This window comes from Peromyscus leucopus, chromosome 3, assembly GCF_004664715.2.
Source record: "Peromyscus leucopus breed LL Stock chromosome 3, UCI_PerLeu_2.1, whole genome shotgun sequence".
NCBI lineage: Eukaryota > Metazoa > Chordata > Mammalia > Rodentia > Cricetidae > Peromyscus > Peromyscus leucopus.
In genome coordinates this window covers 145,465,723-145,480,733 of record NC_051065.1, presented here as the reverse complement: position 1 = coordinate 145,480,733, position 15,011 = coordinate 145,465,723, and the positions used below count along the sequence as shown (strand labels likewise).

Sequence of the window (15,011 nt, the reverse complement as noted above, 5' to 3'; positions counted from 1 at the left end):
TTAAACAAAAGCATGGTCAGACTTATCACAGCAACATCCCAGTCCCTGATACCAACTTTTGTCTTAGGATTTTTCTTGCTGTGAATTGACAGCATGACCACAGCTACTTTTGTAATGAAATACATTTAATTGGGATGGCTTATAGTTCAGAGGTTTAGTCCATTATTACCATGGTGCTACATGGTGGTATGTAGGCAGACATGGTGCTGGAGAAGTAGCTGAGAGTCCTACATCTTGACTGGAAGGTAGCAGGAAGTAGTCTGTCTCAGTGGACATTGCTTGAGCATATATGAGACCTCAAAACCTCATTCAACTCTATAGCGACTCACTTCCTCCAACCAGGCCACACCAACTCCAACAAGCCATGGCTCCTAATAGTACCACTTGCTTCAGAGACCATTTTCTTTCAAACCACCACAAGGGATTGATAACAATGTCCCATTAGGGCTGTCCACTCAAGAGCCATTTATTCTTAGTACTTTTATCACTTATGAATCTTTGACATTGAATGCTGCCCACTGCAAAAAGAAGCTTCTCTGGCCAAGGTTGAGAATAGCCTAGATCTATGAGTAAAAACATAAATATTAGTAGGCTGTTTGAGAAGATCATTTAGCAAAATAACAACAGTAGCTTATGTACTGTAAGTTACATGGAAAGATCTATGCTGAAGACACCATACTTATTAGTTTCAGAACATAGAGAAATCAATCTCAGGCCTACAGGGAAACTTCCTCCCTACTGGGTGGCTTTCATATTAGCAGAAAATGCTATGTAGGCTGATGGAAAAGAAAAGCCATCAGTGGTCTTACTCAGTGATAGAGCCTGAATGCTGTAATACTGACCTGCTAAGCACTGATGCAATAGTGGCATGATTATTATAAGGGGAACCAGCTGCTCACTGATTGGTCTTGTGGTCTGCTCCATGGGAGGGAATTCATGCCTACTACCGTAAATTGGGTCAAATGTCCCACTTTTTTCTTTTTAAAATAATTTATTTGTTTGTTTATTTTTGCATTGATGTTTTGCCTACATATATGTCTACATGAGTGTGTCAGATCTTGGAGTTACAGACAGTTGTGAGCTGCCAATGGGTGCTAGGAATTGAACACAGGTCCTCTAGAAGAAGTACTTTTAACAGCCAGTGCTTTTAACCACTGAGTCACCTCTCCAGCCCCAAATGTCTCACTTTTTAAGACTGAAATTAGATACGTTGCCTTTTGAGTTAAATACTTAGCTGATTTATCTAAGTCGTTACCTTTCATTCTTCAGATGATGTGCAAAAGAGAATGGTTTAGGTTACTATTGCAAAGATTTCTTGGTATGTTCTCTGGCGATTGGAGTCAATGTTCAGTTCCCTATAACTGATCAGCCAACTGGGTCCAATTGTCATAATAGCTCCCTTCATTTTAAATATTGTGTTTTAGGAGTGGGGATGCCTTTCTATAGAGTGTAATAATTTTGTTGAGTTACATTCAAGTATTAGTTAGCTTTCTATTACAATAACCAAACCCTAAGACAACCAGCTCATAAAGAGGAAAGAAAGAGACAGAGAGCCCACAGTCTCATCTGAGGGCACCACATGCCCCAGTGTCGCAGAGAATGCCATCTATGCTTCACCTCTTAAAGCCCCCAATAGTGCCATGAGATGACGATTTTGGTGCCTGAACTGCGAGGGAACACTTCGGACCTAAACTGTAGCAGCACATGTGGATCTGTGTGAGTACCTCGTACAGGCCGATTTGTGGACTGTGCTCTTACCATTTCCGCACCCTGTACTTATGCTATATCTCACCATCAGTGTTCCTTACGTTTCCATCCTTATTTAAAGATTTTCCTGGGTACAAAGTAAGCAATATTTAAGAATGAGAATAAAAACGGTGTAAAGTGGCCAAAACCACCAGGCAATAAGTGATCACGGATTGGGCACAAGCATGTGTCTCTAATCATCACTTGACGTGCACTTGGAAGCTCATGCTGTTCACTCATAAACAGAAAATGCTAAGAGACCTGCCGTATTTATTGACATTTTACAAATAGAAACTGGAACTGATACCACCACTGCCTCTATGATATAAACTCTCTTGAAAATCAAAGAGTTTTATAAACTATTGGATGGAGAATTTCATTTTAGACAATCCTCAGTGTTCATTCCAGTCTTTTATTAAAATGGAAAATAGATGATAATGGTGCAAGGCTACCTTACCCTGTCTCCGGTCACTTTGAAGACTCCTGTCATAAGTAGAGGACAGGGTGAAGTCAGGCAGCAATGAGTTGGGCGCTGGGTTCTTCTTTTGTTAGCTGAGTTGCCTCATGCATGCTCTTCACATTCTCTGAGCTACCCTCACTTATACAGAGCACAGTTCAGCTTGGTAACTCCTTATGACCCCCCTTCTTTCCCCTGACTCTCTCTCTGTCTCTGTCTGTCTGTTTGTCTGTCTCTCTCTCTCTCTCTCTCTCTCTCTCTCTCTCTCTCTCTCTCTCTCTCTCTCTCTCTCTCTCTCATGAGTTTGCCATCTATTAAACAGAATTGTCCCTTCTGGCACCTGCCCACAATGTGGCTAAGTACACCAAGTATCTGCCTTTAAGATCTGTCCTTTGAGGGCCTAGGAAGACCTGACAACTTTCTTTTAATGTGTTCATGTGTGTGGGTCCTTGTGCGCATGTAAACCCATGCATGTGGAGGCCAGAGGTCAACCTCAGCTGTCATCCCTTTGGTGTCCTCATCCTGCATTTTGAGACAGGGTTTTTCACTTGGCCTTGAGTCATCAAGACAGCTAGTTTCTGAGACCAGCCTATCTCCACAACCCTAGCATTGGCATTGTAAGTGTGCACCATGAGTTTTGATTTTTTTTATATGAGTTCTGAGGCTTAAACTCAGGACTCCATGCTTGCATGGCAAACACTGTACAAATCAAACTATCAGCTCAGCATCCTAAAGAGCGTTTTCTAAGGACAGAACTGAAAGGCAGAGATTATGTCTGTCATCCTTCAGGCTGATGGGCAGGGAATAGAGGTAGTCCTCTGGACTTCACCCTGCTGGCATTTTTCAGGGAATTGAGTACCTGTCATATTTATTGGTGAACTGTTTATTCTTTTCAATGTTATCCTCAAGTCTTTTGCCCATTTTTTTTTTTGCTTGGTTATGTGTTTAATTCTTACCGACAGGTAGAAGTCCTTTGCATATTCTAGATACTCTGTATTGAATATCTTCATGCAAATATCTTTCCCATTATGTAGCCTGCATAATCACTCACAGTCATGATGTGTGATGAGCAGTTCTTACTATTAATCCAGAGTGATATAATCAGTAACCATTAACACTTATTTATTTACTATGTTTTCATAAATTTGGCTCATCTAATTTTCATACTAACAAAATTTGAAATGGGAGAGAGCAAAGCTAAGAGCAGTGGAGCTTTTTGCATCTCAGAGAATAGCAGGAGCAACATTCCTATGTAGCTGTTCCAGAGCCTGTGTTTTATGTCTCTGCTGTGTCCCCGAAGGTACGAGCAGACATGTCAGAGACAAGATGCAGTTCTTGCACATCTGTTTGACTTCCATGATTTAAAAAAATAAATTGGATTGGTTGGTAACATACAGTTATTGATTTATGGATTCATCTCCACTTCCTTCCTCTGCTTGCTTTGGGTTGAATTTGCCCTTGATTTTCTAGTTGAAGGAGAGGCTCAGATTACTATTAACTCAATGTTGTGTTTTTAATTCAAGTATCTAATGTTTTAGATTACCCTCTAAGCATGGCTTTAATAGCACCACACAAAGTTTGATGTGTTGTGTTTTCTTTTCACTCAGTTGAAATGTTTTCCAATTTTCTTTGTGATTTCTTCTTTGATCCATGAGTTGTTTAGAAGGCTATTGTTTAATTTCCAAATATTTGGGGATTTTCCCCAGATATCACTCTGCTGTCAGTTTTTAGTTTAATTTAGTTGTGGTCACAGAACAAAGTATTTATTATTTCAATCATTCACAATTGTTAAATTCATTTTCATGGCTCAGGATATGGCCTATCTTCATGACTGCGTATTGAAAAGAATAAGGATCTGTTGTTATTTGGTAGAAAATTCTATAGATGTAAATCAGGCTGGCTTGGTTTAGGCTGTCTTTAATATCTTCCTGACTTTATGGGTACTTGTCTTCTCAATTACTAAAACAGGGATACGGGTGTCACTCTATATGGCCTCTGATTTGTAATAGTTTGACTTAATGGTTTTTTGAGTTCATGATGCTGTGAAAGTGACATAAATTCAATGTAAACTATACTGTGGTCCTTTCCTAACTAACGATATGCAGAACTATAGTATCTTTGGAATGTGGGGGTGTGGGTGGAGGCAGCAAATGTAACTTCCAGCAACCAGGCAGTCATGCAGGCAAACAATGACATCCCATGGTGAAACATACTGTAAACGGTTTGTTGTGTATTGAGTGTATTTTCAGCTTACAGTGTTTTGCAATGTGTATATTTGGGTGTGACTCCATTGTAAGTTGAGGAGCAGCTGTAGTTTCTATTTGAAAACTTGTCTATTATCCTTTAAATTTTATCATTTGTACACATTTTGAAAATGCACCCAGACATTTAGGCTTATTTGGTTTTGTTGAAGCGATCACCACAAAGGCGTCTCCTGTATAGTAATAGTCTTGGTTTTGAAGTATGCTTTGTCTTAGCTCTTTAAAATTAGTATTTGCATGATACATTCAAACTCAAGACCTTTTTTTATATCTCAATATGCCTTTCTATTTAAATTGTCTTTCTGATAAAAATATATAGCTGGGTTTTACTTTCTTTTCTAATTTCACAATTTCTAGCCTTTTGAGATATTTATGCCAGTCACACTTAATATACTCCTTAATATACTTATATTTTAAACCTCTCATTTTATTATTTGTTTCTTCTTTGTTCCCGAATTTTTTCAATTTTTAATTTAGTATATTTTATTATTCCATTTTATCTCTAAGAATGGTCCATTAGTTAGGTATAACATTAACATATTTTACTTATTCTCTAGGGTTTAAAAAAGCACTTTTAATGCATTAAATTCTATTTTTAAATATAAACCTTCACACCCTTCACCTTCTAAGAATATTTCTGTTTCCTTCCTTTAGTTGTCCATTTTTGCTGTCATATGGTTTATGCACACACTACAAATCCCACAATCCATTGTCACTATTATTGCTTTAACACATGCTCAAAACCTTCTTTCTCTATCATTCCCCCCCCAGTACCATTTTCAGTCTCCAGTTTTCACTTGTCCCATGAACTCTTGATGCTATCGATAAACTATATATCTGTTTATGTACTACTCTTGCCTTTGGGAGGGTTAAATGATCAGAGCAACAATTAATATTCTAAACTGGATTCCAGAAATCCACCGTTCGCTCCCCTTGGGACAATGTTACCCACATTGAGAAAGCATGCTTCAGATAGTGAATTATAGTTCATGGAGATTAAAAATAAGAATGCTTTTTATTTATCATTCTTTTTACCATTTCTAGTACTTTCTATCTTGTGTAGATCCATATTTCTGCTTGGATCATATTCATTTTGCCCAAAGAGATCCTTCAACATTTTTTTTGTAGGGCAGCTTTGTTGGCAGTGAATTAAGCTTTTGATTGCTGCCATATTTGGGTTTTGCCTTCATTTTTGAAAGACATTTTCTTTATGTGTAGTATTCTAGGTTAACAGGTTTTTTTTCTTTACATACTTTGAAGTTGTCACTCTCTTTGGCTTTCACAGTTTCTGCTAAGAAATTGGCTGCAGTCCCATCTAAGACTTCCCCTCTGTATTTAGTGTGCCTGTTCATCCAGCATGTTTAAAGATCTTTCTATCTTTGGTTTTCATCAGTTCGCTGTGCTGGGCCTAGGGAGGTGGCTGCTCATTGCTCTCATGCTCACTCAGCTCGGAATTCTTGGAAACTTTGATCTGTGTTTCATTGTCCTTCATGACTTTTGAAAACTTATCCATTCAAATATTTAATCTATTCTCATTTTAGTGTGACCCTACTTACATGTATGATAGGCCCCTTCATAGTGCCTTGCAATTTAAAACGTATTTGTTCATTTACTTGTCAATTTGTATTTGTTTGTTTGGGGTAGGTGGGTGGGTTCATGGACATGCCCACATGAGGATCAAAGGACAACCTTCAGGAATTTGTTTGCTCGTGCCATGTGCTTTCTAGGTAACCAACTCAAGTTGTTGGAATTGGTAGCAAGCATGCTTACCACTGAGTCATCTAACTGGCTTTGTGCTTAGCTTTTGATTATTAGGTAGCTTTCTTTACTTTTATTTTCTTTATATTTGGTCCATATTTTCTATTAAGCTATTCTTTAGTATATTATTTATAATTGTTATGAGTAATGATCTTTTCATTGTAGTATCCAGGTCAACTTTGGTATCATTAATTGGCTTATTTCTCAACAATAAGACTTTATTTTTGTGTATCTCATAATTTTTTTCAGAATACAGGCATCCTGTTGGAAAGGAATGTAACCCGAGATGAGCAGTGTTTCTACCCAGAAACAAAAATGCTCTTTTGCCAGGCTATTAGTGAGGGGGCTAGTGAGAGACTGACAAAAGGTTGCTTTTGTCTCTTTAAGACTCCAGAAGCTTCAGGTACCATCAGCAATACCCTGCTATGATGGCATGCTTTGTGGTCTCCATCTCTGTTGCTGTGGTAAAACACAGACTAAAAGCAATATAGGGAAGGGAAGGCTTTGGCTTACCTTCTGGTTCACAGTATAGCATGGAGGGGATTTAGAGCACACAAATCACACAAGGACTTGAAGTAGAAACAAGGGAAGGACACTGCTTGTTAGAGTGTTTGTGGGCTCATGCTCAGCTATAAACCCCAGAGCCACCTGCCTAGGGATGGCACCACCCAAAGTGGTCCAGGCCTTCCTATGTTAATGAATAATTAAGACAGTTCCCCACTGATATGCCCACAGGCCAATCAGATGCAGGCAATTCCTCATTCAAGGCTTTCCTCTCAGATGAATCTAGGCTGAGCCAAGCGGACACTTAAACATAACTACGACACTCAGTGTAGAACCTGAGTTCTGAAGGTTTGTCCCCATTGTTCTTTTGCTACCCTCAGTTTGTGGGGATCCTTTCACCACTATCAGTGATATATCTTGTAAGATGAATTGCTAAATGGCCTTATTAATAAAAAACCTAGAGCCAGATATTGGGGAGAAACTGAGAGATCAGAGAAGTAGAAAGAAGCCAGTCATGTTCTTACTACTTGGAAATCCTCAGCCAAAAAGAGAGACCTACTTCCTCTTCATCTCTCTACCTAGCTACATCACTTCCTGTCTGTCTGTCCAGACCTCCAGACCTCCATGGTTAGTGCTGGGATTAAAGGTGTGTGCCACCATGCCTGGCTCTGTTCCCAGTTTGGCCTTGAACCCACAGAGATCCAGATGGATCTCTGCCTCCTGAATGCTATAATTAAAGGCATGTGCTACCATTGCCTGACTTCTATGTTTAATACAGTGGCTGGCTTTTTCCTCTGATCCTCAGATAAGCTTTATTGGGGTGCACAGATAAAATATCACTACAATGTTTCTCCATGCTTTGGCTTCTCTCCAGCAGCAATGAAACTTTGGTTCATGTTACTCCATGCTAACTTGAAATGGGTCTGAGGAGGGAGGAGAGAGGAAAAGTGCTTCTCACTTTGACTCATCCTCAATCCTGGGCAGTCTCTGGGTACCAGTGGCACTCATCCTCAGCCTTGTTGTGGTCAAACAACACCTTTGCTTGGGATTAATGAATGAAAGAGAAGTTCGGTCTTCTTTGGTAGGAACAGATTCATAATTCATACTTTTGTGTTTTCTGGAATGAAGACAATTCCCAATAATGCCACTGAAGACGACAGGTTTTATGTGTGGTCTTTCCTATGACTTCAGATCTTTGCCTGAGTCCTAGGGTCAAGTTCCTACCCTAGTTTTTATTTTATTTTATTTTTTATTTGAAGGAGAGATAGTCTTGGGAATAGATGGAATTTCACACCCATGTGCATCTAAAGATATTCCATTAGTGTTCTACCTTGCCTGTCATCTTTCTAGTGACCACCAGTACAGAGTCTATGAAAAGATCTCACAGGTGTGTACAAGCTGTTCTGTGTCTGGAATTACCAGAATATTCTGTGTTACACATGTCCTCACATGTTACACATGTTCTCAGTCTGCTAGAATTAAACAACAACAGCAGCAGCAGCAACAACAAACTATTCCTTCTTCCTACTCTGATGACTGTTTAGTCTGCCTGGGCTGGGTCAAGTCTAAGTTATGCACACATCCCATCTTTCCCTGGATGTGTTGTCATATTTTAAAACTAAGTTTTTTTGGTTCCTTTGAAACTTCAGTTTTAAAGTGTCATTTTTTTCTCTCTCTCATATATTACACCCTGACTGCAGTTTACCCTCTCTTCTCCCCCCCCAGCCCACCCTGTCCACTCCTCTGTCTACTCCTTCTCTGTTTCTTTTTGGAAAGGGCAGGCCCCCCATCTTACTTAAACTTCAGACTTTTGATGGGTGCAACAGAGGTTGTTATTTCACAGATTATCTTCATTTCTCCCATGACAGTGGAAACTATGTTTGCTGGCAACTGTCTAAACAGTAACTGCAGACCAGCCTTTGGAAGTGGGTTTGCAAATCTAGTCACCACCCTCCTCACCTGTGAATCTTGCTGTCAAAGTGGAGACAGGGGTTTTTCTTGCCTGTGCTGTGTACTGTATGCTCGTGAGAAATGGAATTTGTTGATTCTTTGTAGATATTTTTCTCTTAGAGTTTCACGATCAATATTTGTTCTTTTGTTTTGTTTTCTCCTTTTTATTTATTCTTTGTGTCTTTCACATCATGCATCTCCGTCCCATTCATTTCCAATTTCTTCATATTCACCCTCTGCCCTTGCAACGTCTCCCAAATAAAATAAAATAAAATTTTAAGAGGAGAAAGAGAGAGAGAGAGAGAGAGAGAGAGAGAATCTTGTCATGGAAGCTATAGTGTGACACAGTGAGTCACAATGTAAACCCTTTTATCCATATATCTTTACTTGCAAGTGTTCATTTCAAAGAGTCATTGGTCTGGTTTGAGGCCTCTGGTTTCTGCTACACTATCAGTGCTGGGCCCTCACTGCAATTCCTCTTGGTTATCCAGCTGTTGCCATGTTTTGTGGAAATCCTGCAACTTTGGCTCTGCAGACCAGTCCCTTCATGTGCTCCAGCAGATCACCTATGGGGTGGATGTTGGGGTTGGCCAACACATAACCCTGGTTCTGGGCCTGGGTAGTTGCAGGGTTGGTTAGTCCACCAACTCTCCCTTGCCCTCACCAAAAGAGTGAGTTTACCTGCATTGTCCTGGTGAGTTCACCCCTTGCAGCGATGAGCAAGGGGCAGGGCCAGTTCTTTTGCTTTCATGTCCTCAGGGTCAGCTCTCCTTGTGTTGTCCAGGCATGGCATAGGGGCCACTCTCCTGAGTGCTGCAGCTGATGAACGGCAGAACCAGCTCTCCCTCTCTTATGACCACAGGGCCAGCTCTCCCACCTGCCTCAGGTGTTGATGGACAAGGGGGGCATCTCTCCCCTACTACTCAAATGCCACCAAATGACATATGGGTAATAGGGACAGCTCTCTCATGCTCACAACTTCGGGGCTGGCTCACCCACACCTCTGTCAATGGGATTGGCTCTATTGACAAGAGGTGCAGGGCCTGTTCTCCAAGTGTTGCAGCTAGTAGGGGACAAGGGCAGCTCTTCCACCCTTGTGATCTCAGGGCCAGCTCTCCCGCACCTATGCCACATGTGACAGGTAAGTAATGGGGACAACTCTCCCATGCTTACAACGTCAGGGCTGGCTCACCCACACCTCTGTCAATTGAGTTGGCTCTATTGTGCTCCTCATGGGGATGCAGGGCCTGCTCTCCTAAGTGTTGTAGCTGGTGGTGGGCAGGGGCAACTCTTGTGCCCTTCTGACCTCAGGGCCAGCTCTCCCATATGCCTCAGGCATTGATGGGTGGGGTGGGGGCATCTCTCCCCTGCCCATTCTGCCACATGACAGATGAGTAATGGGGACAACTCTCCCATGCTCACAACTTCAGTGTCAATATTTATTCTAATGAAATGCCCTGTGATACTTGGCTAAGTTTAAAGTGAAGATAAAAAGATACAGATAGCTATTTTCTCTTTACAAAAAAAATCACTTTTTATTATAAAATAATTAACAAAGCCAAAAAGTTAAAATACAGACACAAATGAAGTGACATCATCATGACTGGCAGAATGGAAGGTCTCCCACAGAAGCACAGTTTTAGTGGCCGTCTACAGGTAAAATATGCCTTTATCAGAGCTCTGAGATTTACACAAGAGTTTACAACACTTGCTTGCTTTGGGAAGGTAGATCTATGCCCTCTGGTAATGGAACGACCTGTCAGGTCCCTGCTAGAAATCTGTCCAACTGTGGACTTAGAAGCAGCCTTGAATTGTGGACCTAGAACCAGTCTTGTCTATTTATGGACCCAGTGACAACCTAACCTTTACACTCACAGGTGCAAAAGTAGCTCAACTTGTGTTCACAGCCAAAAGGAGCCCTATTTATGCCTCTGCTGTCATGATCTCTTACAAACACGTGGAAACCTCATAGAAAATCTCCTTATTCTCTAACAGAACTACAACCAACACTTCTTGTCCATGGGATCCAAAGACAGTCCCACCTTCACACAGATTCCATAGCAATCCATGCATCCATGAACTAACAATCACATCTACTCCTGAACCCTGAAAGCAGGCCATTCTGACCATAGACTCTGGCAGTGGATGTATTCATAGAGCATGGTAGCAGATCCACTTTTAAACCTTGGCTTAAGTATAACAACACATTCCCAAATCTCTTGCCTACAGACTCTGGCCATACACACTTGCAGTTGATACATCCATAGACCATAGTAGCAGATCCACTTTCATGACTTGGCTTAGCTATATCAACACATTCCTAGCTGTCTTACCTACAGACTCTACCAGCTGATCCATCCATAACCTGCCAGCATGACTGATGAAGAGCTTCACCAGAGGAAATTAACAAGTAAGAACCAGAAGTGACCACTTTCCAAATGAACAGACAGCAAAGTCAAGGCTCCAAGGATCATGCATCCATGACACACACTAAAAGGACCAGATAAAGTTCCAGTAACTGAGTTTAAAGAAACTGAGATCCACAACCTGCTCAGTAGATAATTAACAATAATAATCTTAAAGAATCTTAACAAAAGCCGGGTGGTGGTGGCGCACGCCTTTAATCCCAGCACTCGGGAGGCAGAGCCAGGCGGATCTCTGTGAGTTCGAGGCCAGCCTGGGCTACCAAGTAAGTTCCAGGAAAAGGCGCAAAGCTACACAGAGAAACCCTGTCTCAAAAAAACCAAAAAAAAAAAAAAAAAAAAAAAAAAAAAGAATCTTAACAAGCCAGGTAGGAATACAGGTGGAGAGAACTTGAATCAGAAGTGAACAAAGGATCAAAATATGTGGGAAAATGAAAAACTAAGCAAAGAAATAAAAATTATAAAGAATACAATGGAAATGCTGGAACTGAGAAATATAATGATAGAACTGAGAAATTCACTAGCCAACACTATTAACAGAAAGAATAAGTGAATTTAAATATGAACCATTTAAAATTGTCCAATTGCAGAAAACTCTTTTGTTTTTAATTAATTATCATTTTTGTGTGTTTATAAAGTTTTCTCAATAACTAGCTGTATTAATTCTTATTATCCATGACCACAAAATATCTACTTCCATTTATTTGTGTCTTCTTGGTTTCTGTAGTCAAAAGTTTTACAGTTTTTGTGTGCCTATTACTCCTTGGCTAATTTTATTTCGGGATATTTAATTTTTTTTTTTTTTTTTTTTTTTTTTTTTTTAGTTTAACAGGACTGGCTGTCCTGGAACTCACTTTGTAGACCAGGCTGACTTTGATCTCACAGAAGTCAAGTGCTGGGACTAAAGGTGTGCACCACCATGGCTGGCTTTTAATTCTTACATTATATAAAATCAACTCAAATATGTTAGATCTACATGTAACTGACACACTAGAACCATTAGAAGAAAACATGGGGGAAATCTCACAGATACTGAAGTTAGGATAAAAACAAAAGCAAACAAATAAAATTACATCAGTCTAAAAATTGTTCTCAATCTGACTCATTTCAGGACCCCAAAGATGGGCATGGAGGTGACTAGATCTCTTTGTCTCTCTTTCCAGTGTGGCCACATTGGGTAAATCTCTAATTTCTGCTTTCTATTATTTAAAAAAAGAAAAAATGAGAGCAAATATTTGCAAACCAAAGATCTGGTAAAGGACTCATATTCAAGAAAATCTTATAACTCAATAAGAGAGGAGGGAGAGGGAAGGAGGAAAGGAGAGAGAAATAACTTAGAAAATGAAAAACCCGCTTAAACATGGAAGGAGAAGAGAACTTAGAATATTAAAAACCCACTTAAACATGGAAGAGAACTAAATAGCCATTTCACCAAAGAAAACATGCAAATAGCCAAATTAAAATTTCCATCATTAGTCATCAGAAACAAATGAAACAAAACTAGAATGAGATACTACTTCATATTTGTTAGAATGGCTAGTATCAAAAGACAAGATGTGTAGGTAGAGCTACTTGGTGGTGGAAAAGCACATTGGAAAACAGTATGGATGTTCCCTAAAACTTGAGTTATCATTTGATGTAGCAATCCCACTTCTGGACGTATATTCCAAGAAATTGGGGTCGGGATCTTAAGGAGAGATGCTCACTCCCATGTTTACAGCTTGATGACCCACTGTTGCCCAAAAGTAGAAACAATCCACGGATGCACAGGTAAACAAAACATGGTACATGATACAAGGAGGTGTTCTGTGATCTCACAACAAGAAGAAGAAGCTCTGCTATTTGGAGAAATATGGCTGGACTTGGAGGACACTATGCTAAGTGAAATAAACCAGGCAGTAGTGTAAATGCTGTGTGATATCACCTCTTTTTACTATTATAAGTCTGTAGAATCTGGATGTGGGATTGAAGTTACCAGGCCTACATCAAGGGGAAAACAGAAGATGTGAAACAAAGGGTATAAAGTTTTAGTTACCTAGAATGTATAAGCTTTGGAGTCCCATGATATAACAGCCTGTAGTTAACAACACTGTGGAGTATAAATAGAGTTTTGCTAAGAGGGGAGCTCTTTTGTGCTGAGTACTCTCAACACAAGAGAACAAATACATTTTAAAAAGAGAGCAAAGGAAGGGTATTTGGAGGGGAGGAATACGTCATGGCCTGACTTGTCAGATATATCAGATATTTATAGCTTTTTATAAATCAATCTGCCTCAATAAAAGTGGTTCAGAAATTGAAGAAATAAAAAATCACCCATTCAAATAAGCCTTAACAAATATTTTATTGAATTTCTTCTAGTAATTATTTAAAGATGTGTATGTTGGTTTGTGTACATTAGTACACATACCTACACATGTGACTTACATAATTGATTAAAAATGAGTTTATTTTTAAAAAAGCATGCTTTTCTGTGGGTTGAGCAGTGTTGGTCTAAAATGATAATGTACTGTGGTGATATTGTGTTCCCCAAAATATTGTGTACCCTAATAAATTATCTGGGGTCAAAGAAGAGAACAGCCACTAGATGGAGGCCAGAAAATAGTGGCACACACACCTTTAATCCTAGCATTCCAGAGGAAGAGATCAGTCTGGATTTCTGTGAGTTCAAAGCCACACTGGAAACAGCCAGGCATGGTAACAAGAGCCTTTAATCCCAGGAAGTGATGGCAGAAAGCAGAAAGGTATTTAAGGCGTGAGGACAAGAAACTAAGCTTTTAGGCTTTGAGCAGCACAGTTCAGCTGAGATCCATTTGGATGAGGACTCAGAGGCTTCCAGTCTGGGGAAACAGGATCAGCTGAGGAATTGGCAAAGTGAGATAGCTGTGGCTTATTCTGCTTCTCTGATCTTCCAGCATTCACTCCAATCTTTGGATTCAGGTTTGATTTCATTAATAAGATCTTTTAAGACTCATACTACAATGTACTATTCATAATGGTGAGGATTCTGAAACTGGCAGTATACTTTTAGTTTGCTGTTAAGGCTGGGTTCTTTCTTGTAGCTCTCCACTTCCTGCAAACAGCCAAGGCTGATTTGTATATGTGAGTCAAGTGGAATGCACTCCATCTCAACAAAGATCAGTTGGTTTTTGTGTGTGTGCAGAGGTCCCTTCCCCTGTAGCCTCCATCCTTTGAATTCATTACAAAGAGAGTATTTTTGCCAATCTATTTTGAGTCATAGAACAAAAAGAAATATGGGGAGTATATGATGTTTCTAATATGTGTTTCATTTTCTTTTCTTTCTTGGTTTTCCAGGAAGTATTTTGGAGAGAAAATTGGGCTGTATTTTGCTTGGCTGGGGCTGTATACATCATTCCTTATCCCATCTTCTGTCATTGGGGTGATCGTGTTTCTTTATGGATGTGCAACAATTGAAGAGGATATTCCCAGGTAAGTCACTTTTAGAGACACGGCTCCATTCCCATATGGTCATAGTTTGGACTTTTGCCACAGCTGTGAGTATATTTCACACACCTCTTTCCAAAGTCCTCCCTCTCTGTCCCACATCCCTTCCCACATATCCAGCTTCCCTCCAGAGTTGGATCTGGGAGCTGCAGGTTCGGGGAATGGTTGCAGAGCCACTGGATATCATGGTCCTCTTTCACTCCTCGTCAGTCTGTTCCCTGGGGCTGCTGCCTGATATGACCAGCAAATAAAACCTGATGAAAGGAATCATGCCAGATAGATGGTTTCCCCCTTAACTTTACAGCATTTGCTTTCTGGCTTCCCATAAAACTTGGGTCAGAGTATGTACAGTGTCATTGGATAAAAGTCATGTGCTGTAGCAACAGAATGCTGTAAAGAAGTGGCTGCAAGGAAGGGCCAAACTATGGCTCAGAAGGTCAGAACTGCAGG

General features: G+C 40.1%; 1 protein-coding gene across 1 annotated transcript in view; it reads left to right on the top strand.

Moving 5' to 3' along the window:
* Nucleotides 1–15,011, top strand: part of LOC114708794 (anoctamin-2) — a 185,258-nt gene that overhangs the window by 41,696 nt on the left and 128,551 nt on the right. Inside the window, exon 5 of the mRNA XM_037204326.1 lies at nucleotides 14,412–14,546. Coding sequence (XP_037060221.1) covers nucleotides 14,412–14,546 — 135 coding nt within the window. The remainder of the gene's footprint in view (nucleotides 1–14,411; nucleotides 14,547–15,011) is intronic.